The following is a 24,621-nucleotide window of genomic DNA, read 5'->3' on the forward strand; positions in this document are numbered from 1 at the left end:
CCATCTCTCCTCTTCTCCCCTAACCCCCCCTCTCATCTCTCCTCTCCTCCTCTAGCTGCTCCTCATCTCCCCTCTAACCTCTCCTCTTATCTCTCCTCTCATCTCTCCTCCCCTCCCTCTTCCTCTCCTCCAGGGGTGGAGTGGCCATCGGGAACACCAGGAGTTTTAGTCAGGCGGCTTAGGACCAGATTTGAGATGGATGGGGACGCGCTGGACAAAAGCACCACATTTTTTCCACAGGTTCTCTATCACCATAGCTTTCAATTTTTGATAGGAGCCACGTCATCAAGATGGTGGCCATCTTGGATTTCAAAGATGGCGACCATGTAAAATCTATAAGTGCCAATATCTCGGGTTCCAAGCCACCTAGAAGGTCAATCTTGGTGTCAAAATATACATTTTCTGGGTCAAGGAATGCATTAAAGCTAATTAGAATGTCACCAGATGATTATTTGTGCCAAAATCAAATAAATGTGTTCATTCTAGCAATTCTGGCTGATGGGCCAGGTCAGACGTCGCCCAAATCCCAGACTGGTAGGCAACTCGCTTCACGTGCTGCACCAGTGAGTCTTGCGTTGGTGGAATGTGTTCCATTGTTTTGTTCTTCTGGCAGAACAACTCTCACCATGCTTCATCAACACATTCCAAATCTCTTGTCTCCTCCTACCCACATGGTTACCACCCGTAGCCATCTCCGCTCGCTCTCTCTTGCCTAACGTCCCACCTGATTCTGAGGTCTGATTATTTCCAACTGTGTCCCTAGCATTTGCAAACCAGGAAGCAATGCCATTAGCAGCCGAATATATGAGACACAAAACAAACTGCTTTCTTTGGCAAGGTGCTGGAGCTAAAGAGATGACCCATGTCCTCTATTATCTTTCACTAGCCTGTCATTTGTCACTTTAAAGACACTGTTACTGAGAGGGAGAGACCTTTGCATCCAAGCTGGTAATGCTGACAGAATGGAAAATTGATGCAGGACTCTGCAAAGGGGTAAGGGAGCTGTTTGTTGTTGCATCTACATCAGTATTAAACACAAGCTCAGCTCATGCTGGAGAGATTCCCATTTTTGTGACCTCTTTTTGTAAATCATGTTGGGCTGAGGTGGAAAAAGACTAGAGAGAGTAGTGGTTTCTCTGGTCAAACAGAGCCGATACCTTTCACAGATGACCGTCTGCGGTATGGGAGTCACAGTTCCACCCTCTTTGTATAACTCCTGCACTTTGCTTTTACTGCACCAGTATGTTCATTAAATTAAATCTGAACATTTCTCTGGTTCCTGGATTGGATCTTTGATGTGTTCCATTGTTTTGTTCTTCTGGTAGAACAACTCTCGCCGTGCTTCATCAACACATTCCAAATCACTTGTCTCCTCCTACCCATATCCTCCTCCTACCCACATGGTTACCACCTGTAGCCATCTCCGCTCGCTTTCCCCTACTTACCTTTCCTCTGCCGTCACCTCTGAATCCTTCTCTCTCCTACCCTCTGATACTGCCACTGATCTTCTCGTCTCTTTCCTCTTCTCTGGACAATCTCTTACCCCTCACCTCCAGGCCTGCACGCCCAACTCCACCTGCCCCATGGCTGTCGGACTCAGTGCGTACTGATAGACGGAGCCTGAGAATAGCTGAGCGTAAATGGAGGAAAGGCAGACTCCCAGAGGACCATCTTCATTTCCAATCTCTTCTTTCCACATTCTCCTCCTCCCTGTCTGCTGCCAAAGCTGCTTTCCTCCGCTCTAAAATCCTAACCTCTTCTTCCAATCCTAAAAAAAACTCTTTGAAACCTTCTCTTCGCTACTCCAGCCCCTACCTCCTACTCCCAAGTTCTTTCTTCTCCCTGATGATTTCACCAACTTCTTTGACAAGAAAGTTAACAATATCAGATCCTCTTTCCCCCCTCCCCCAGTCAACGATCTGTGCACCAACCTCACCTCCCCACCCTCTCTTCTATCTCCGCTCCCCCTCTCCTCTCCACGCCCCAGCTTGTCCCACTTTTCTCCCCTCTCCCCCAACAAGGTCCTCAACCTTGTAACATCTAACCGCCCCACCATGTGCTCCCTAGACCCTGTTCCCTCGACTCTCCTTCAGTCTGTTGCAACCTTCCTAACCCGCCTCATCAACGTATCTCTTGTCTCAGGATGCTTTCCCTCTGCTTTCAAGACTGCCAGAGTCACCCCCCTCCTACAGAAACCATCTCTCGACCCCTCTGATGTCAAAAACTACAGACCGGTTTCCCTTCTATCCTTTCTATCCAAAACACTTGAACATGCTATCTTTAACCAGCTGTCTTCGTACCTCGACCACAAAGACCTCCTAGACCCCCACCAGTCCAGGTTCAAGGCTGGCCACTCGACGAAGACCGCCCTCCTTGCAGTGATGGAGTCACTCCATGCCGCGAAAGCGAACTCTCTCTCCTCTGTCCTGATACTCCTAAACCTGTCAGCAGCATTTGATACGGTAGACCACCAGATCCTCCTCTCCACCCTCGAGGAGAAAGGCGTCGCTGGCTCTGCACACTCCCTGTTTGCTGATCTGACCTGACGGGCCGCTCCTACCAGGTGACATGGAGAGGGTCGATGTCGGAACTGCGTAGTCTGACTACGGGGGTTCCACAAGGGTCTCTCCTGGGTTCTGGGAGACACGCATAGCTGGGTGCTTGGCTGACATCTCGGAGTGGATGACGACACATCACCTCAAGCTGAGCAAGGACAAAACTGAGCTGCTGTTTCTCCCGGGGAAGGGCTGCCCGCACCGGGGCCTGGCCATCACTATTGAAGACACAGTGGTGACCCCGACTCGGACTGCAAGGAATCTGGGTGTGACCCTGGATGACCAACTGTCGTTTTTCGCACATATCACATCCGTCACACGCTCCTGCAGATTCATGCTCTACAACATCAGGAGGATTCGCCCTTTCCTCACTGATGAAACGCTGCAGGTGCTCATCACAATTGGCATACTCATCAAAAGTGGTTAGGTTGGTAGTTGACAGGAAGTGCACCACAGCAGCTCCGTCGACTACTTTGACATCAAAAGTACATGGAGGTTCTGGTTGTGTCGTCTGTGTCAGGACATTTAGCAGATCTGACTTTTTCCCAGCTGTAGTTTCCCTCTGTCAGATAGAGAGGGAGGGTATGGATGGTTTTCATGCTTAAAGAAGGTGCTCATGTCACCCTCTGTGTTACGTGGCTATATATAATCGGGAGAAGAGCATTGCAATCTGCCCTGCCTGCTTGGTCTTGGCAGTTGGGCATCTGAAGAGAGGCAGTGAGTTCATTTTGATGGGCTCATGAATGGAGTGTGTGTGGTCCCTGATCACAGTCTGTTGGTACTGTTGTACTGATCTCTGCCCACTGATTCCACAGTGCGGACGGTGTTAACCGCAGACTTGTCCATATGGATACGGATGTTGTTGTTATACTTATCGGCAAGTTCCATGCCCTGCTCAACAAATATCCAGCTGCAGACATCTGGGTTGCTTTTGGCACTGGCAAGAGCTATATCTATCTTCATATAAATAGCATCTGCCATGCCCTGGGCAAAGACAAGTCTACAGCGCTTCCCATCTTCCACTGTTACACTGCACAGGCTGTGACACAACCTCAGCATTCTGTGGGAAGGGAAAAAAGTCAGCATGGGTGGCTTGGAAGTCCTACCCTGAGGTTACCCAGGCCTTCAACTACATGGCCGCAAATCCATACACTCCAGTGACCATAGATGCCCAACACTTCCAACTTCTGGAGCGCTACACCGTCATCCTTTATGATGATACAAGTGATTTTGAATGTGTTGATGAAGCATGGCGAGAGTTGTTCTGCCAGAAGAACAAAACAATGGAACACATTCCACCAACGCAAGACTCACTGGTGCAGCACGTGAAGCAAGTTGCCTACCAGTCTGGGATCTGGGCGACGTCTGACCTGGCCAATCAGCCGACACCCAGTCCAGAAGGATGGGGATGGACCTTGGATGGAGAACCAGGTCTGGCTTCCTGTGTGGAGTACTTTCCTCATGGCTTCAAAAGCCTGCAGCGAACTGGTGAAGTGCATCTGCAAAAGCTTGAGTGGGTGTGGTGCAAGGTGCAGTTGCAAGAAGTCACAGTGGGATTACACAGAGCTTTGCAGCTGTAAATGTGAGATAATTTGATTATTTGTTAATACATTTCAATCCAATTAATTCATGTTATCCTCATGTCTGACCGCTAACCGAGTTGAAAATTATGTAAATTCATTGCTAGAATGAACACATTTATTTGATTTTGGCACAAATAATCATCTGGTGACATTCTAATTAGCTTTAATGCATTCCTTGACCCAGAAAATGTATATTTTGACACCAAGATTGACCTTCTAGGTGGCTTGGAACCCGAGATATTGGCACTTATAGATTTTACATGGTCGCCATCTTTGAAATCCAAGATGGCCACCATCCGCCATCTTGATGACGTGGCTCCTATCAAAAATCTAAAGCTATTAATAATAATAATACTACTACTACTACTACTACTTATAATAATAATCATAATAATAACTAGTGTTGTTGGGCCGCCAAGGTTTTGAAACCATGTTATATTTAATGTCCCAGTCTGCCCCTGCTCTCCTCTCATCTTTTCTCATATCTTCTCTCTTAATTTCTCATCTCTTAATCTCTCCTCTCCTCCTTAACCTCTCCTCTCATCTCCCCTCTCTTCTCTCCTCTCCTCCCCTAAGATCTCCTCTCCTCCTCTAACCTCTCCTCTCATCACCCCTCTCTTACTCTAGCCTCTCCTCCCCTAATCTCTCCTCTCCTCTCCGCTGTATTTTGAGCACATTCAGCTAGCTGCCTGTAGCTAATTTCCTGTGAAGGCTGGGTAATCTATAATATGAAGTGGGTTGTTTTGCAGACTGCTTTATTTCCGCCGCTGGCTTGCGGGGGCACGGCTAATACGTTAGCATCAGCGCTAGCATCAGCTGCGCGGCACGGGGGGGGGGGAGATATTTAGAGAAAGGGGGAGGGGAAATAGATAGTGGGGTGGCCTTCTAGTAACCCTCACAAGAAAGAATGGAGCAAGTGAACAGAACACTGTGCAGAGGAAGATGAGGAGGAGGGGGAGGAGGAGAGGCAGGAAACACGTTGGTAAACACGGGAGGAAGTATAGATGATATACTGTTGACATGAGGAGGAGAGGAGAGGGAAGGGCAGGAAAGAGGAGAGGGTGAGTAATGACGGGAGGAGAAAGATATGGATGACAGAGACCGGCTGTGAGAGAGGGGGAGTGAGAGAGAGAGAGAGAGAGAGAGAGAGAGAGAGAGAGAGAGAGTGGGAGAGAGAGAAAGAAAGTGTGTGAGAGAGAGAAAAAGTGTGTGTGTGTGGAGAGAGAGAGATAAATGGATATCGACAGGTCGAATGCCAGCACAAAACAGCTGATGGAACTGAACTTTAGCAAGACAGTGTGTGTGTGTGTGTGTGTGTGTGTGTGTGTGTGTGTGTGTGTGTGTGTGTGTGTAAGTGTGTGTGTGTGTGTGTGTGAGTGAGTGTGTCGGTGTGAGTGTGTATGTATACTGTATGTGTCTATGCGTGTGTGTGTGTGTGTGTGTGTGTGTGTGAGAGCGTGTGTGTGTGTGTCTGTGTGTGTGTTTGTGTGTGTGTGTAAATAATACTGGGCTGAACTTGCCAAGCTGTCTCTGTGGTCAGCCATGATCTCAGCAAAGGCCAGACTTTAGACCTCTAGATGCCCTATTCAGCTAGACATGCATACAGGTACACACACACGCGCACACACATGCACGCACACACACACACACACACACACACACACACACACGCAGTACACACACACACTCACTCACACACACACACACACACACACACACACACACACACACACACGCAGTACACACACACACTCACACACACACACACACACACAAATGCACATTTAAACACACACACAGACCCCCTCCTACACACAAAGTGCTGGCCTAATCATTATTCACTTCCGAAAACCACAGACAGTCTCTCTGTCACCTGATCCCAGATCCCGGAACGTTATACAAGAGTCTGTCTCTGCCTCAGTCTACTACTGTCTGTCCTGGCCACGCACACACACACACACACACACACACACTCTATCGTAAGTCATGAGGATGAAAGGGCTTTTGAGAGCCCGGTGTAAGCAGCTTCGCTGAGCAGAAAATCTGCCGACTCAAACAGCGTCCAGCGCCGCCTCCCCCGACCGCCACCCCCCCGCCCCCGTCGCTCACAAGACGCATCTCACTCTCCCTCCCAGAACAGACCGGAGAGAGACTTCCTGTCTGATCGCTGGAAAGGCCGCGCTCTACCTAAACTAATATTCCAGAACTCTGTGATCTTCTTCATGGCCTCCTTTAAGGGGGGGCGGGGGGTAGAGGCCGAAGGCACTCTTGTTCACACTGATGTTCCTGATTTAATTTGCGAGGAGCGTTTAGAGACTCCGAGGCCTTGGGGGACACAGTGTGTTTGTGTGTGTGTATAATAGTGTGTGTGCGTGTGTGTGTGTGTATTCTAGTGTGTGTGTGTGTGTGTGTATTCTAGTGTGTGTGTGGGTGTGTGTATTATAGTGTGTGTATTATACTGTAGTATGTGTGTGTGTGTGTGTGTGTGTGTATTATAGTGTGTGTGTGTGTATTATATTGTGTGTGTGTGTGTGTCTGTGTATTTGAGTGTGTGACCTTTACAATGAAAGGTCCCCGTTACAGAGGCTATTGACCGGGAGTGTAGAAAATTAATTTCTAAATGCCTAAAACACGTCAAAGCTCTTTGCTGTTCGGAAATAGATATGGAGGCCAATTTAGAGTCCATGCAATCAAAGGAAAGCTATTACCGTTGCTGAAGCTCCATTGTACCCTTATTAAAGTGGCTATTACTGCATTCCAACAGGAGCCTATCTCAAAATAGCTTTCTAGAGACAGACTCTCCTCTGCAGGAGGCAGGCAGTGTTGTAGTGGAGGGTATACTGAGGTACAGTTTATGTAGGTATACACACTTCTTTATCCATGGACCCACAGTATACCCACTTCTTTATCCATGGACCCTTCTCATACCATATCAGCAGGCTACAGTCTAAGATCAAATCCAAACTTTTTTGTACAGAATGCGGTCCACCTTCACTTCCTCTGCTCAACTCATTCTTGTTCAAATAACCATCCTTCCCATGTCTGATTACGGTGAGGTTGTTTACAGGTCGGCATGCAAGCGCACACTCCTAAAACTCGATGTTCTCCATCACTCTGCTATTCGGTCTGCCACTAATGCCCCTTACAAAACACACCACTGCACTCTATATTCCTCTGTCAACTTTACACACCCGTTGTGATATTCTCTAGTTCGTGCTTATTTACAAAACCCTCCTGGTCTGTCACCCCCTTACCTGTGTCACTTGCTGCAAACCACAGCTGACTACAGTATAACACCCAGTCAGCTCACCACTTTCTGCTCAAAACTCCCAAAACAAACACTGCACTCGGTTTGACATCATTCTGGGCTGCTGCAGCCAGAGACTTGGACAACTTACAAAAACCACTAAAACTGGACAGTCTTATCCCAAAGTCAGTTTTCAAGGACTCTATTACGGACATTCTCAATGACACTTGCGGCTGCTTCCTGGACTCCTAATGTTCCCTAACCCTGTAAACCCTTCTATGTTTGCCTGTTTACTGTTTCCTTTGTTCTCTTGCAGCTGCTGCTGTCTGGTTTCCTGTCTGTCTGAATGCTTGTGCATGCTACCTGTTCTCTCTCTGGTCCTTTATTGTATTGCCTGATGTGATTGGAAGGTGTGTTTGGGAAAGCTTGCTGTGTGCTTGCTCTTCTGCTGCTGCCGCTTCTTTGCTGGTAAGTGTTACTCCTGTTCTACTGCTGCTCTGTTGTTTTTGCTGTATTGCCTGATTGTGTGATTGTATGTAAGCAGGGGGTGTATAGGGGGTGATTGGATCTGTGCTGCTGTCTCTCTCTATGTTGAAATATTGGGAATCGGGACTTTGTTGCTGTCTTTTAACTGTGTTGAAATGTTTGGTTGTGCACTGCTGTCTGTTAACTGTGTTGATTATCTGGATGTGTCTGGATCACCTGTCTGTTAACTGTGTTGACTGTCTGGATGTGTGCTCTTGTCTTCTAACTGTGCTCTTTTAAATTAAACTTGGCATGATTCCTTTTGAACATGTTTTTTAATGATTTTTCAAGATGCCCATCCACATCCATTGTATGACCAAAATGGTGGTAGAGAAATTATCAACTTTCTTGAAAATGCTAGCTTTGTCAACGTTTTGATCTGAACCATTGTATATGATTATACGTAACCTTTGATCATACGTAAACCTTCCCTTTACTACGCCTTTAAAATCAATACATGACACAATTTCATCCAATCAACCATAAAACCCTGCGGGACACTATACAATATCTGAAATCCTGTTGCCTTGATGTTCTACCTACAGACTTCCTCAAAACTGTATCCAACTGCATGGCCTCTGATTTATTACAAATTGTAAGCACATCTCTTCTTTCAGCTGTGTTCCCGCAAACCCTGAAAACTGCAGTCATCAAGCCACTCTTAAAAAAGAATAATCTAGACACCTCACAAATGAACAGTTATAGGCCCATATCAAACCTCCCATTTCTAAGCAAAATAATTGAAAAGGTTGTTTTCCAAAAACTGAATAACTTCCTGGCACTAAGTAATGGCTTTGATGTCTTCCAGTCAGGATTTCGACCACACCACAGCACTAAGACTGCTCTAATTAAGGTATTTAATGACATCCATTTAAACACAGATAATGGCAAAATCTCAGTCTTAGTACTACTGGATCTCAGCACTGCGTTCAACACGGTAGACCACAACATAATACTAGGCCCACTGGAAAATTGGCTGGGAATTTCTGGTACAGTGTTAGATTGGTTTGAATCTTACTTAAATGACAGGGACTATTTTGTGTCTATAGGCAATTACAAATCTGAGCTGACAAAAATGACCTGTGGAGTTCCCCAAGGCTCCATCCTGGGGCCTATTCTGTTCAACATGTACATGCTCCTGCTAACTCAAATTATGGGAAACAACAAAATATGTTACCATAGCTATGCAGACGACACACACATGTATATCACCATAACACCAGGAGACTATAATCCCATACAAGCGCTGAGTAAGTGCATTCAAGAAATCAATGATTGGATGAAAGTCAGTGCTCAACTACTGTACAATCAGTAATGCTAAAAACCACAAACAAAGCCAGAAATCTTGGTGTAGTCATGGACTCAGACCTGAATTTCAACAGCCACATTACGTCAATTACAAAGTCAGCCTAGTATCACCTGAAGAATATATCAAGGATCAAAGGATTTATGTAAGGATTTGGAAAAACGTGTCCATGCATTTATCTTCAGTGGACTCCAGTACTGTAATGGTGTGTTTACAAGTCTCTCTAAAAAATCGATCAGACAGCTGCAGCTGATTCAGAACGCTGCTGCTCGAGTCCTCACTAAGACCAGCGTGCAAATTGCTGGGGGGGATGGGGGGGGATTTCCCCCCCTCTGGTTTTGATATCCCCTCATCTGATCATTCATTTTTATCGCCGGTGGGGATACATTTTTATCCTTGCTTCTGATCAGACTGAATATAGCTAGAATATAATTCCTGTGCCTGAAAATAGATGGTGCAATTTAGATAAACTACACTAGCTATTTCAAAAATATGATTTACAACAGCAAGTTCTAACCACACGTTTGATTGTCATTGCAACTGTCAATCACGCGCCTACACTAACTAGCAAGAATTAGCAATGAAACGAAGTCAACAAGCATTTCGTCATATTTTGCTGTGAGGATTTTGGAGGATGCCCAAAACGCCAGAGGTCCGTCACCAAAGTAGACTCTTCTGCTAGTGCTAAACATCGGTAAGTGACAGGATGAATATTTTATTATAATACAATTATTGTTGTGGGTGATAAGCGGCCAATCATCAGCATGTATTGCTTTTGTTTTGCTATTCTCATCCTCGATATTAGGCGATAGCCAAGTCAGTGCAGCACATTGTCGCGGCCACCAATTTAGCCTCTTTTTCACAAGCCCAATACCAATTTATATTTTATTTTGTGTTCCAGATTTTCTTTTCAGCCTTGTGGCCTGGCCTACCGGTGAAAGTGCGCGTGATTGTGGACCAAGATGGATCCATGCTGAATGTTAGCCTACAGATTTGTTGGGATAGATGCGGGTGTTAAAATTTGCTTTCAAGGCACAGGCCTACTGTAACAGATTTGATGTAGCCTATAATGGACCTACCTTTAACTAGCCTACGCATATCACTTTTTTTATGAGGTCTAAAGGTCTATGATGAGGACGGGATAGCTCTACATTCATAGCAGTGTATAAGAATACAGTACTTTGTTGGGTGTATAAGAATACAATAAGAGCATACAGTCGTTTCCTTTGTTCTGATGTTTACATTTTGTTAAATTTCTGGAAATTAAATTTTATTTGAAAATGTCCCTCCCCCCTCTGTTTTTTTTTACAAATCGCACCCTGACTAAGACAAAGAAAGTGGATCACATCACACCAGTTCTAAGGTCTTTACACTGGCTTCCTGTCTGTCAAAGAATTTTCTGCTGTTGGTTTATAAAGCACTGAATGATCTAGGGCCAAAATATATTTCTGATCTGCTCATACGCTATGAACGATCCAGACCCCTCAGGTCGTCTGGCACAGGTCTGTTTTCTGAGTTAAAACAAAACATGGAGAAGCAGCGTTCAGTTTTTATGCACCACATATCCGGAACAAACTTCCAGAAAACTGCAGGTGTGCTGCAACTCTTGGTTCTTTTAAAACAAGCCTGAAGACTTTTCTTTTTGCCACTGCTTTCTAAGAGGAGTTATGTTTATCTGTAAACTGCACTGTAACTTTTATTCCTGTATTCTATTTGTCCTGCTTTTTGTTTTAAATGTCTATAATGTCTTGCATTTTGTTGTAATGCTTTTGATGTCCCATGTAAAGCACCTTGAATTGCCCTGTGGCTGAAATGTGCTATATAAATAAACTTGCCTTGCCTTCTTTAGTCAGAGTATAGCCACTTCTTTAGTCAGAGTATACGCACTTCTTTAGTCAGAGTATACCCACTTCTTTAGTCAGAGTATACCCACTTCTTTAGTCAGAGTATAGCCACTTCTTTAGTCAGAGTATACCCACTTCTTTAGTCAGAGCCACTTCTATAGTCAGAGCCACTTCTTGAGTCACCCTCACACCCCTGGGAAACCCTGTTCCGTCATGGCCTACGGGCGGCTGGACACTGCGCGTGAGTGTGAATGGAATGCCTCATATGAACGGCCGGGGTTTCCGTTAAACGTTTATTTATTCGAGGGGTTGTCAGGGTGTCCTCTGCCTGCAGGTCTGAACAGAATTACCGCCGTGCAACAGCGAGTAACCACGGAGACCATTGCCAGGCGAAGGCACGCCATGTGCACGCACGCGTGTAAACTCACTATCGCAAACCAGCACAAGCATACAAGCACACACACTCACACTCTCTCTCTCTCTCATACACACACACACACTGTCAGCTACCTCAGACTTGATCTTGTTGTCTCCGAAGCAGAGGTGCTGGAGGTAGGCGGCAGCGTTGGACTGGACTGACGGGAACTGATGCTGCAGCATCTGGATGACCTCCGGCAGCTCCGGATCCCTCCATCCAAACTCCCTACAGAGAGAGAGAGAGAGAGGAAGGGACGGAGAGAGAGAGAAGGAGGGCGAGAGGAAGAGAGAGAGGGAGAGAGAACGAGAGGAAGGGAGGGATAGAGAGAGAGGGAGAGGGAGAGAGAGAAAGAAGAGGGAGAGAGGAGAGAGAGGGAGAGAGAGATAGGAAAGAAAAGACAGTGAGAAATAAAAAAACAGAGAGAAGGATGAGCAGGTTTAGACAACGCGTCTCTGGGTGTGGAGGAGGACAAACAGCATGAGCTATGCTCCGGCCTGCTTCCATCAGGCTAACACCGCGCCACACACCCAGGACAAAGTGAAATATATGTTTTCTTTCACGCCATTATGGTGGAAATGCTCTCTTTATTGGACTGGCACCCTCGCATGATTGTTCTGGAAACGGGTCGGAACGAGAAAAATGTTTGTTTTGTGTGTGTGTGTGGGTGGGGGTGTGTGTGGGTGTGTGGAGAGAGATGGGTGCGCCGTCCCCAGTGGTCCTCTGTCCTCCCTCCTCTCTCCTCCTCTCTCGCCCTCTCTCTCTCCCTCTCTCCTCCCTCCTCTCTCCCCCTCCCTCTCTCCCTCTCTCCCTCTCTCCTCTCTCAACTCCCTCTCTCCTCCCTCCTCTCTCCCCCTCTCTCACCCTCCCTCTCTCCCTCTCTCCTCCCTCCTCTCTCCCCCTCTCTCACCCTCCTCTCTCACCCTCCCTCTCTTTCTCTGTTTCTCTCTCTCTCCCTCTCTCTCTCTCTCTCCTCCCTCCTCTCTCACCCTCCCTCTCACCCTCCCTCTCTTCCTCTGTTTCTCTCTCTCTCCCTCTCTCTCTCCTCCCTCCTCTCTCACCCTCCCTCTCTCCCTCTATTTCTCCTTCTCTCCCCCTCTCTCGTCCTCCCTCTCTCCCTTTGTTTCTCCCTCTCTCCCTCTCTCGCCCTCCCTCTCTCCCTCTGTTTCTCTCTCTCTCTCTCCCTCTCTCCTCCCTCCTCTCTCACCCTCTCTCGCCCTCCCTCTCTCGTCCTCCCTCTCTCCCTCTCTCTCCCTCCCTCCCTCTCTCTCTCTCTCTCTCCATCTCTCTCTCTCTTCTAACTTTTCTCCCATCTGACTTCAGTAAAACCATGTCAACTCTTAGACAGAGAAGGAGGCAGGCAATCCGCAGAGCTCAAAGTCTTGGTCCGGCGATTGAGTTTTGTGTTGAAGACTGATTGAACAAACAAAAACACCTGACTTCTTTGTTGTTGCTGTTGTTGTTTCTCAACGCTCATTTGACCAACCAGGAAGACCGGGAGGCCGTCTCCAGAGATACGGCGTGGCGCATCACAGAGCGTCTCATCACTGAGGACGATCCACCATGCTTCTCTAATCATTGAGGTTGAAAGGTCGTTAGTAAAAAAAAAAAACAGACAGCAAAACGAAATTGGAACGGCGAACAAGACACACACACACACACACACACAGGTCCACATTCGGTCAGTCTAAACGTGGCCGCAGTGATGAAAATCCGAGCATGGTATCTCCTCTATCTCTGGTGTGATACGTGTCTCTAACCTACATTCACTGAGCTGTGTGGATAGACGGATGGAGGGAGAGAGAGGTAGAGAAAGAGAAGTAGAGGGAGAGAGATAGAGAGGGAGATGGAGAGGGAGAGGGAGAGAGATAGAGAGGGAGATGGAGAGGGAGAGGGAGAGAGATAGAGAGGGAGAGAGAAAGAGAGGGAGAGGGAGATAGAGAGGGAGATAGAGAGGGAGAGGGAGAGAGATAGAGAGGGAGATGGAGAGGGAGATAGAGAGGGAGAGAGATAGAGAGGGAGAGGGGGAGAGAGAGGGAGAGGGAGATAGAGAGGGAGATAGAGAGGGAGATAGAGAGGGAGAAAGAGGGAGATGGAAAGGAGGGGTTCCCCTGGCAGGATTTTAACAGAGAGACCGTCAAAAAGCTTAAATCACACAAAGAGATAAGATCAGGACTGTCTGTGTATGTGTGTGTGTGTTTGTGTGTGTGTGTGGGTGTGCGTGCGTGTGTGTGTGTGTGCGCGTGCGTAATACCGGTGAGATGAAGATAGTATCAATGTGTAGAATATGTGTGTGTGTGTGTGTGTGTGTGTAATCTGTGTATACAGTATGTGTGAGTGTGTGTATGTGTGTGTGCCTGTGTGTGTACAGTGTGTGTGTGTGTGTGTGTGTGTGTGTGCATGTGTATGCATGCCTGTGTGTGTGTGTCTGTGTATGTGTGCCTGTGTGTGTGTGTTCCTGTGTGTGTGTGTGTGTGCGCCTGTGTGTGTTTGTGTGTGTGTGCCTGTGCCCCGCCCCCCCCGTGCTGCTGTGCCACAGTGTGTAATAGAAATCTGAGTGATGTGCTGATAAGATAAGTTCCTGACTCTCCGTTAATTAGTCGCTCGCCGGGGGAGAAGAAAAAGGCGTCGCGATTAAACGCCAGTCAGACGCCGCAGCTAATGAGAAACACCTCTGCTACAGAACCGACAGGGTCTGGTCTAAACAAGGACCTCCGCTACAGAACCGTCAGGGTCCGGTCTAAACAAGGACCTCTGCTACAGAACCGACAGGGTCCGGTCTAAACAAGGACCTACTCTACAGAACCGACAGGGTCTGGTCTAAACAAGGACCTACTCTACAGAACCGACAGGGTCCGGTCTAAACAAGGACCTACTCTACAGAACCGACAGGGTCCGGTCTAAACAAGGACCTACTCTACAGAACCGACAGGGTCGGTCTAAACAAGGACCTCCGCTACAGAACCGACAGGGTCCGGTCTAAACAAGGACCTACGCTACAGAACCGACAGGGTCCGGTCTAAACAAGGACCTACGCTACAGAACCGTCAGGGTCCGGTCTAAACAAGGACCTCTGCTACAGAACCGACAGGGTCTGGTCTAAACAAGGACCTCCGCTACAGAACCGACAGGGTCCGGTCTAAACAAGGACCTACTCTACAGAACCGACAGGGTCCGGTCTAAACAAGGACCTACGCTACAGAACCGACAGGGTCCGGTCTAAACAAGGACCTCCGCTACAGAACCGACAGGGTCCGGTCTAAACAAGGACCTACGCTACAGAACCGACAGGGTCTGGTCTAAACAAGGACCTCCGCTACAGAACCGACAGGGTCTGGTCTAAACAGGGCCGGCGAGGGGGCGTGATTACAGGATATTTTGGGGTGAATTGTTTTTTGGTCACGACACACACGTTGGGGGCGGGGCCAGTGGAGCGGGAGTGACAGATCTGGGACAGTGGGGAGTACACACACACACACACACACACACATATTGTACACATTGATACTATCTTCATATCACCGGTATTACGCACGCGCGCGCACACACACACACGCACACACACACACACACACACACCCACACACAAACAAACTGAACAGGAGAAAATGGAAATACACTGTGGAACAAACAAAATAAAATAAAAAACAAGCTGTCAAAGTGATCTTTAAGTTCTCTCTCCTCCCTTTCTCTCTCTCACTCTTGTTCTCTCTCTCATCGTTGCTCCCTCCCTCCCTCCCTCCCTCCCTCCCTCCCTCCCTCCCTCCCTCCCTCCCTCCCTCTCTCTCTCTCACAGATGTCAACGACCCGGACATGGCAGACTAGAGACATGGTCTCAGAGCACCTGAGAACCAGCCAGTGTTTCAGCTGGACACACGTGACCCCAGAGCACTCTGGCTGGCTGGGCTGCCTAGTCATGAGCCAGGCTATACCCTAGATGTGTCAGTTGCGAAGTACAGTACTGTAGGTCTAGTTTGCATAGTTTGATTAGAAATCCAACCAATTGCAGTTTTTGTGTGCCATACCACCAACCAATGGCATTATACATTATCAGTATACACTCATAGCTGCATTTTAACCAAAGAAGATAATTCGGTCACATGCAGGAATCAAACCCACAGCCTTGGAGGTGCGAGCAGCACTCTCCAACCGGCCGAGGCATCCGAGACACCCACAATGCAATGGGGCTGACAGGTCCACTCAAGAGGGCTGGCTCTAATGGGATTGGACAAGCTCTGTCTCAGACAGATAACTGATTGGACGGCCTGGGCAGCTGAGCCTGGGGAAGCACTCAATACTGAAGAAGATGCTAATTAGTCTGACTTCAATCATCATCAGTCTGAGAGAGAGAGAGAAAGAGAGAGAGGGAGAGAGATAGAGAGAGAGAGGGAGAGAGAGGGGTAGAGAGATAGAGAAGGAAGAAAGAGAGAGGGGAGAAAGAGACAGGGAGAGAGGGAGAGAGGAGAGAGTGGGAGAGGGAGAGAAGGACAGAGAAAGAGGGAGAGAGAGATGGAGAAAGGGTGAGAGAGAAATAGAGAGGGAGAGAGAGTGAGAGAGAGAGTGAAAGAGAGAGTGAGAGAGAGTGAAAGAGAGGGAGAGAGAGAGAGAAAATAGACATTAAGGGCCAGACAGATAGAGGAAGACAGGGATGAGGACAGACAGAGGTAGAGAGCTTAGTAAAGATATGCAATTTGTGTGATTTACTGCTTTGGTAAAATCAAATTATTATGAGCTTATGCAAGAGAAGCTCTTTTTGAATTTCAATTTGACTTTGACAGAGAGGTGAACAGCGCACTTCTCAAATATTGGCTATTAAATCACACTACTCATCCACATGGAACCCCCAGAAGACTTCCCTACCTCTCCCTCCATCTCTCCCTCCATCTCTCCCTCTCTCCCTCCATCTCTCTCTCTCTCTCTCTGTCTCTCTCTGTCTGCATCCTCCTTCCCTCTATCTCTCTCTCACCCTGCATATCTATAGTGTGGATTGCAGCATGCTTTCTCATGGAGAGTCTATTAGGGAAGAGCTCTCAGTCAATACAGAGCTCTCAGCAATTACCCTGATAAACACCAGTGGAGTTGAGGCACTAGCAGCTCCAAGCAACTCACTGGCCGCTCTTTAATTAAAGCAAATCTTAATTAAGATGCTATCAAGGAAAAATAAGAAAACATTGCTGATAGCAACTCTGATGAAAGACACACACAGAGACAAACTTAAAGAGATACACATGCATGCACACACCAGACACACACACACTCACCAGACACACGCGCACGCACGCAAGCAGACACACACATGCACACATGCATACACAAACACAGGCATGCACACAAACACACACCCACCCACACACAAAATAATTATTATACACGTGGACACACAAAGGAGGACACACTTTGAGATCTAGTGTGTGTGTACAGTGTGCATGTGTGTGTGTGTGTGTGTGTCTGGTGAGTGTGTGTGTGTCTGGTGTGTATGTGCGCGAGTGTCTGGTGTGTGTTTGTGTGTGCGTATGTGTGTGTGTGTGTGTGTGTGTGTGTCAGTGTGGGAGCTCAGTCAGGGCTGACAGAGCAAAACAGAAATCCTAGACAAGAGAGATAAATCAATACAAGGAGAGTCAAAGAGTACTGTACGTGTAAGGTGTGCGTGTATGTGTGTGTGCATGCCTTTCTCTCTCTCCCTCCATCCTTTCTCTCCCTCCATCCTTCTCTCTCCCTTCTTCTCTCTCCTTCCATCCTTCTCTCTCTCCATCCTTCTCACTCCCTCCTTCTCTCTCCCTCCATCCTTCTCTCTCCCTCCTTCTCTCTCTCCATCCTTCTCTCTCCCTCCTTCTCTCTCTCTCCATCCTTCTCTCCCTCCTTCTCTCTCCCTCCATCCTTCTCTCTCCCTCCTTCTCTCTCCCTCCATCCTTCTCTCTCCCTCCTTCTCTCTCTCTCCAACCTTCTCTCTCCCTCCTTCTCTCTCTCTCCATCCTTCTCTCTCCCTCCTTCTCTCTCCCTCCATCCTTCTCTCCCTCCTTCTCTCTCCCTCCATCCTTCTCTCTCCCTCCTTCTCTCTCTCCATCCTTCTCTCTCCCTCCTTCTCTCTCTCTCCATCCTTCTCTCTCCCTCCCTCCCTCCCTACAGTCACTGAGTGGAACATGAGAGCCTTAGCCTAAACAGCAGCGCTTCTCTCCTGGTGTAGCAAAGACAAGAAAAACAATCTTCAAATCACATTTAAAGCTGCATGGGATCACTTTTCTGATAAACATTCAGCGTTTTCTGCTAATAGTTTATGAATTGGCCTTTGCAAGACCCAAAAAATAATTTTCTTGAGTGTTTACATGAGACTGCATGAGACACTGTGAATTTATTATTTCATAATTTCAGTGTACTGGCTTGTACACTGTACTGCTGGTATACTGCTAGTAAACAGCTAGTGCAGCTGCATCGTGCAGCTCTTATCACGACCAGATGTGCCGTCAAAGTGCAGAGTTATCTCATGCAGTTTTAAAGGAGTAAATGTCGGTCACACTTCCTAGGTTTCTGTATGCTATTTGTACAAGAGGACAGTGGAGAAACAGGAGGAAAGTATTATGTCTCTTGTTGAGTTTTGGAGAAGTAGGTGTGTTAAAGGTATTACATAGCAATGTTCACTTTTTTGAGTTGTACGTGCTATTTGCACAAGAGGACATTGAAGAAACAATAAAATGATTAAATATATCAGTTTTGTAGCTTTGGAGAAACTGGAATCTTGAAATGTTCATTCCATTTTCACTCAATTTGAAAATGCCCCCGGTTCGTGACGTTTTTCCATTTCTTGACGTCACACTTAAGTGTGAAAAACATGCCCCCACTCCCCTACACCCGCCCCCAACAGAAATCTGTCTGGCTCGCACACCTGTATGTATATATATATATATATATATATATATATATATATATAGGCTATATATATATATATATATATACCGAAGGTGGCGCCAAAGACAATGAAACTGAAATCCTTGAGATTGCCACTTTATTTGTATATATATAAGAGTTAATTTGCAAAAACAGATATGTGCATTTTGATACATTTTGATAAATCATTTTTTCAATCAAATGTCAACATTAAATATCAATTAAATTACAGTTAGATGGTTTTGATTACGTAAAGAAGAGTCTTCTTTATTTAATCAAAACAATCCAACTGTAATTTAATTGATATTTAATGTTGACATTTGATTGAAAAAATGATTCATCAAAATGTATCAAAATGCACATATCTGTTTTTGCAAATGAATATATATATATATTTAAAGCACAATTGTTTTATTGTTGTCTTAAGACAACTGGCAAGTGTGACATTCAGCCACCATCTTACTGCGTAAAGACAGCAGTCATCAGAAGGAGAGGGAAAGAGAGGCACAGGGGAAGAGAAAGAGGGAGAATGAGAGGAGAGGGAGAGAGGGAGAGAGGGAGAGAGGAGAGGGAGAGAGGGAGAGAGGGAGAGAGGGAGAGAGGGAGAGAGGGAGACAGAGAGGAGAGGGAGAGAGAGAAAGAGAGGGAGAGAGGGAGAGAGAGAGAGAAAAAGAGGAGAAGGAGAGGGGGAGAGAGAAAGAGCCTCAGTATATAAACTGTACTAGCAGAGTCATCCTCTTCTCCTGAGCTTAAATCAGTTTCTTATTTCTCACTGTGGAGAGCGAGCAGGGGACAAAGAGAGAGAGAGAGAGAGAGAGAAAGAGAGGAGAGGGAGAGAGGGAGAGAGAGAGAAAGAGCCTCAGTGTATAAACTGAATTAGCAGAGTTATCCTCCTCTCCTGAGCTTAAATCAGTTTCTTATTTCTCACTGTGGAGAGCGAGCAGGGGACAGAGAGAGAGAGAGAGAGAAAGAGAGAGAGAGGGCGAGAGAGAGAGGCTCTGACTGATCAACCTCAGTGTATTAACTGAACTAGTGGAGTTATCTGCGTCCTCTCCTGAGCCCACATCACTTTCTTATTTCTTGCCGTGGAGAGACAGCAGAGAGACGGAGAAAGACAAATCAATGAAAGAAAGCAGTTGGGATGCTACAGTACAAGTAGCGTATGGATGAAGGAGGAGGAGGAGAGGAGAAGGGTTGAGGAGGAGAGGGGAGGAGGAGGAGAAGGGTTGAGGATGAGAGGGGAGGAGGAGGAGAGGAAAAGGGTTGAGGAGGAGAGGGGAGGAGGAGGAGAGGAGAAGGGTTGAGGATGAGAGGGGAGGAGGAGGAGAGGAGAAGGGTTGAGGAGGAGAGGGGCGGGGAGGAGGAGGAGAGGAGAAGGGTTGAGGAGGAGAGCGGAGGAGGTGGAGAGGAGAAGGGTTGAGGATGAGAGGGGAGGAGGAGGAGAGGAGAAGGGTTGAGGAGGAGAGGGGCGGGGAGGAGGAGGAGAGGAGAAGGGTTGAGGAGGAGAGGGGAGGAGGTGGAGAGGAGAAGGGGGTTGAGGAGGAGAGGGGCGAGAATGGCGGGATTGTGGAGGAGGGGAGGGGGGTTGTGGAGGAGAGGGGCGGGGTTGTGGAGGAGAGGAGCAGCGTTGTGGAGGAGAGGGGAAGGGTTGAGGAGAAGAGGGGCGAGGTTGAGGAGAAGAGGGGCGAGGTTGAGGAGAAGAGGGGTGGAGCTGAGGAGAAGAGGGGTGAGGTTGAGGAGGAGAGGGGCGGGGTTGAGGAGGAGAGGGGTGGAGCTGTGGAGGGGTGTGAAACGTTGGTGTGCACAACTATGAAAATAATGTTGCCAGGGAAGGAAAATACAAATGACTTCAGTGCTCAGAGCAATTAGCTGAACAAACAGAAACTCAGACCCAATCGAAAAGCACATTAAGCCGATAGACAGGTTTTTATTCACACATGCACACACACACACACACACACACACACACACACACACACACACACACACACACACACACACACAGCTAATGTCCAAACAAAATGCTGATCAGCGATTTCTGGCAGAGTTGTACAGTAGTATTCCCCATATTGCAGTGCAATTACTGTGTGTGTAAACAGACAAACGCTGGTCCACCGAACACCAGCCATCCCACCATTAATCACACAGGTAAATATCAGCACAGAGATGACCTCCACCAATATACTGTATCTCCACGCCTCATTTGAGTGACAATGTAAACACACAGCTAGAGCCATATCTCAGCTAACTAACTCACACAGCTAGAGCCATAACCCAGCTAACTCACACAGCTAGAGCCATGTCCCTGCTAACTCACACAGCTAGAGCCATGTCCCTGCTAACTCACACAGCTAGAGCCATGTCCCTGCTAACTCACACAGCTAGAGCCATGTCCCTGCTAACTCACACAGCTAGAGCCATGTCCCTGCTAACTCACACAGCTAGAGCCATAACCCAGCTAACTCACACAGCTAGGGCCATACTCCTGCTAACTCGCCGGCAGGTCGACTTGACTAAACTGAGTGAGAATAATTGGGGTTCGGGAGGAAAAAACACCACAACGCCGTCATCAAACAGGATGCACCCGGCCATGCCTCGCCACCCCGCTCAACTAGATGCACCTGTGACCGCCGTGCCCGTGAGGTAGATCCCTGCCTATCATTCACAATATATAAAGGTGCCTAACACACCTGTTCTCTCTCTCATTCCTCTGCATTCATGACCCTCCCTCCATCCCCATCTCCTCCTCTGCTCTCCAGCACCTCTATCTCCTATCTAGTCATTTAGCTGATGCTTTTATCCAAAGAGACGTAATAATTGCATTTAACGTAAGTAGTCAGTGTACTACTACTCACCAGAACTCACATCTCAGAACCCTCCTTCCTAACAAGTGACTAAGAGCATAATCTAGTGCTGAATCCTAAGTGCATGAGTAGCAAAATATGAATACAAACACAAGGTGCTTTAAGAGGGATAATCCTGGCAGAACTTCTTGAAGAGGTGAGTTTTGAGCATTCAAAGAAAATAGTAGTAGTAGTAGTAGTAATAGTAGTACAAACTTTACGGACGCGACCAACTATTAAGCGTGTTATCATGTACTGGTATAGTCTACTTAGAAGAATATGAGAGGAAGTTATTGAATGGCTCAAGTGTGTGCATTGTGTGTGTGTGTGTGTGTTTGTATGTGTGTGTGTGTGTGTGTGTGTGTGTGTGTGTGTGTGTGCGTGTGTGTGTGTGTGTTTGTGTGTGTGTGTGTGTGTGCGTCAAGGTTATAGTAGTTTTGCTTTTGTCATTAGTTTTTATTTTTATATCGTTTTAACTTTTTGTTTTCAATTTCAGTTTAGTTTTGATTAGTTTTAAAGCAGGTTTGCTAGTTTAGTTTATTTTTTATTTTTTTGAAAATGCTTAGTTTTAGTTTAGTTTTTATTAGTTTTCTTTTTTTTTTCTTCTGCGCTTGCCTCATGAGACTATCCTGATCTCGCGAGCTCACGTTGTTTCACTTCGTGTGAAACAAACCATCTGGCGCACGTCAGGTTACTTCTGCGCCGGGGCACAGCTAAGAAAAAATGGAGGATAGATTTCATATCCACCCAAAATATTAGGCTTATGTATGAAATGAAAAAGACTAAAACTAAGGACATTTTCTCAATAATTTTAGTTTATTTTAGTAAGTTTTGTAAACACACAATACAGTTTTAGTTAGTTATCGTTTTTTTGTAAAGTCTAGTTTTTATTTTTATTTCAGTTAACTAAAATGTTTTTTCACACCTAGTTTTAGTTTTTTAGTTAGTTTTCGTTAACTATAATAACCTTGGTGTGCGTACATGTGTGCATATCTGCGTGTTTATGTGCATCCACATGAGTGTGTGTGTGTGAGCGTGGATGAGTCATGGCTAAATAAATCCGGTCAGCCGTGAAGTTGACTATAGTAGCGGGGGATGGGAGGAATGAAAATAAAAAGTCTGCAGCTTTCTGGGGCGAGGACCCCGAACGTAACACACACAAACGAACCAATCAGAAACCGGGGCCTGCCCCATCAGCACGCCGTACGACAGCCACTTAGCCAATCAATGGGCGGGCTTACTGGCGCTAAATCAAGTGTGATTACAGCGGCGGACGGATGAGCCGGTGTCAGGAAATCACTGTCACATGTGTCTGACAATTTGCATGCTGGGACGCAATCATGACCAGGAGGCGTCCACCAGGGTCTGGGACAACAAACGTTAATGGAGACATGCCTGTCTGTGTGTGTGTGTGTGTGACAGAAAAGAGGGAGAGGGACAGACAGAGATGAAAACAGAGAAAGAGAGAGCCAAGGAGATGGAGTGTGTCTCAGTGCCATCGTTCTACTCCTCTAATGAGCATGTCACACTGTCTGTGTGTGTGTGTGTGTGTGTGTGTGTGTGTGTGTGTGTGCCGCACCACAACAGATTACCATTAATTAACCATTAAGCCGGATCTTCCTGGAGTGTGAATTACACAGTGATAAGGTCAGGATGGATATAAGTGTGTCTGTTTATGTTTGATTGTGTGTGTGTGTGTTGGTGTGCGCGTGTTTGTGTGTGTGTGGTCAAATGAAACGGTATAAGGACAGCATTAAAGCCAACATCAAAAACTGCCACATAGACCTTAACACCTGGGAGGACACAGATACCAATAGAGCAACCTGGAGCAAACTTGTCTGTAAAGGTGCTGCACTATAATAATGATCTCCACCGTGCTGCAGAAGACAAGCGCAGACTCACAAGAAAGAGTTTCCACCAAGAAGATCCAAACTAAACCCAGGACCACCACACTCACCCCTGCCTACACTACACCAAACTAAACCACCACCCTCACCCCTGAACACACTACACCAAACTAAACCACCACCCTCACCCCTGAACACACTACACCAAACTAAACCACCACCCTCACCCCTGAACACACTACACCAAACTAAACCACCTCCTTCACCCCTGAACACACTACACCAAACTAAACCACCTCCTTCACCCCTGAACACACTACACCAAACTAAACCACCTCCTTCATCCCTGAACACACTACACCAAACTAAACCACCTCCTTCACCCCTGAACACGCCATTTTCATGGCTCAGTGTTTCCGCTGGTAAAGTTTTGCCGTGGCGCACTGATACAAAAATCAATGATACAAATAAGGCTATATATAAATGTGACAGCGGCTGGTGATTTGGTCCGCAACTCGGCAAACCCCGAAATGCGCTAGGGGGCAAAATAAATAAAAAAAAGTATTTTTTCGTTTTTTTTTTTTTTTTGTATTAACAAAGTTGAAGTTGTGAAGAACCCACTTACTATAACAGACAAAAGTTTTAGGTTCATGAAATACGTATAATTAGTCTGCAAACAAAGCTCGTTTTTAGCTGATTTCGAGTCGGGTTTGGGGGCGGGCAGATCGATTAGCATGATTTGGTTTCATTGGCTATTGCTTCCGGGTTCTCCGCCCCCCCACCCTTCCCCAACACGCCGGCTTTGTTTACATTCAGTCCCAAGTTTGACCATGGATGCTACAGCTTTTGCTAAAGAGAAGACGGGGATGGCATCCAGGACATGGAAAGAGTTTTAAGAGCAGCTAAAACTCCAGCAGAGCAGGACTCGTTCGTACACAGCGTTTTATTCTTGATGACCTGTGATACAGAGATGACTGTATCAGCAAAGCAAGTTGCTACCAAGCGAAAGGTGCGTCGAACGACGTACCAGATTCACACAAATGTTGTCTGCCGCCAAGCATTCTGCTTTGCTTTGGGGTAAGCTATCTTTATACTATCTGTGCTGTTTACATTGCATTAACGTTAGTCGTTTAGCAGTAGCTCCTTTCTAAACAAGTGACTAAGTCTAGCTAGCATAACAAAGGCACTAGCACTAACTAACAAAGGCTAGCTAGCTAACGTTAGCTAACATGCTAGTTAGCTGAGCTGTCCCTTCGTTCCTAAACTAGCCAGCTACCTAGCACAGGGACATGGCTATAGCTAGTGAGCTATCCCTTTGTTCCTAAACTAGCCAGCAAGGCAGCTAATATCTAGCCAGCTGTCTAGCACAGGGACATTGCTAGCTAGTGAGCAAGCCCTTTGTTCCTAAACTAGCTAGCGAGGCAGCTAATATCCAGCCAGCTGCCTAGCACAGGGACATGGCTAGCTAGTGAGCTAGCCCTTTGTTCCTAAACTAGCCAGCGAGGCAGCTAATATCTAGCTAGGTAGCTATATTATAGAGAGAAACAGAATGAGAGAGCATGAGAGGTATGGTA

General features: G+C 46.7%; 1 protein-coding gene across 1 annotated transcript in view; it reads right to left on the bottom strand.

Moving 5' to 3' along the window:
• Window positions 1-24,621, bottom strand: part of ctnnd2a (catenin (cadherin-associated protein), delta 2a) — a gene marked incomplete at both ends in the record, with an annotated part of 313,279 nt that overhangs the window by 99,522 nt on the left and 189,136 nt on the right. Inside the window, one exon of the mRNA XM_084443367.1 lies at window positions 11,571-11,703. Within this exon, the coding sequence (XP_084299493.1) occupies window positions 11,571-11,703 (133 nt within the window). The remainder of the gene's footprint in view (window positions 1-11,570; window positions 11,704-24,621) is intronic.

Source organism: Borostomias antarcticus, assembly GCF_949987555.1.
Source record: "Borostomias antarcticus genome assembly, chromosome: 9".
Taxonomy (NCBI): Eukaryota; Metazoa; Chordata; class Actinopteri; order Stomiiformes; family Stomiidae; genus Borostomias; species Borostomias antarcticus.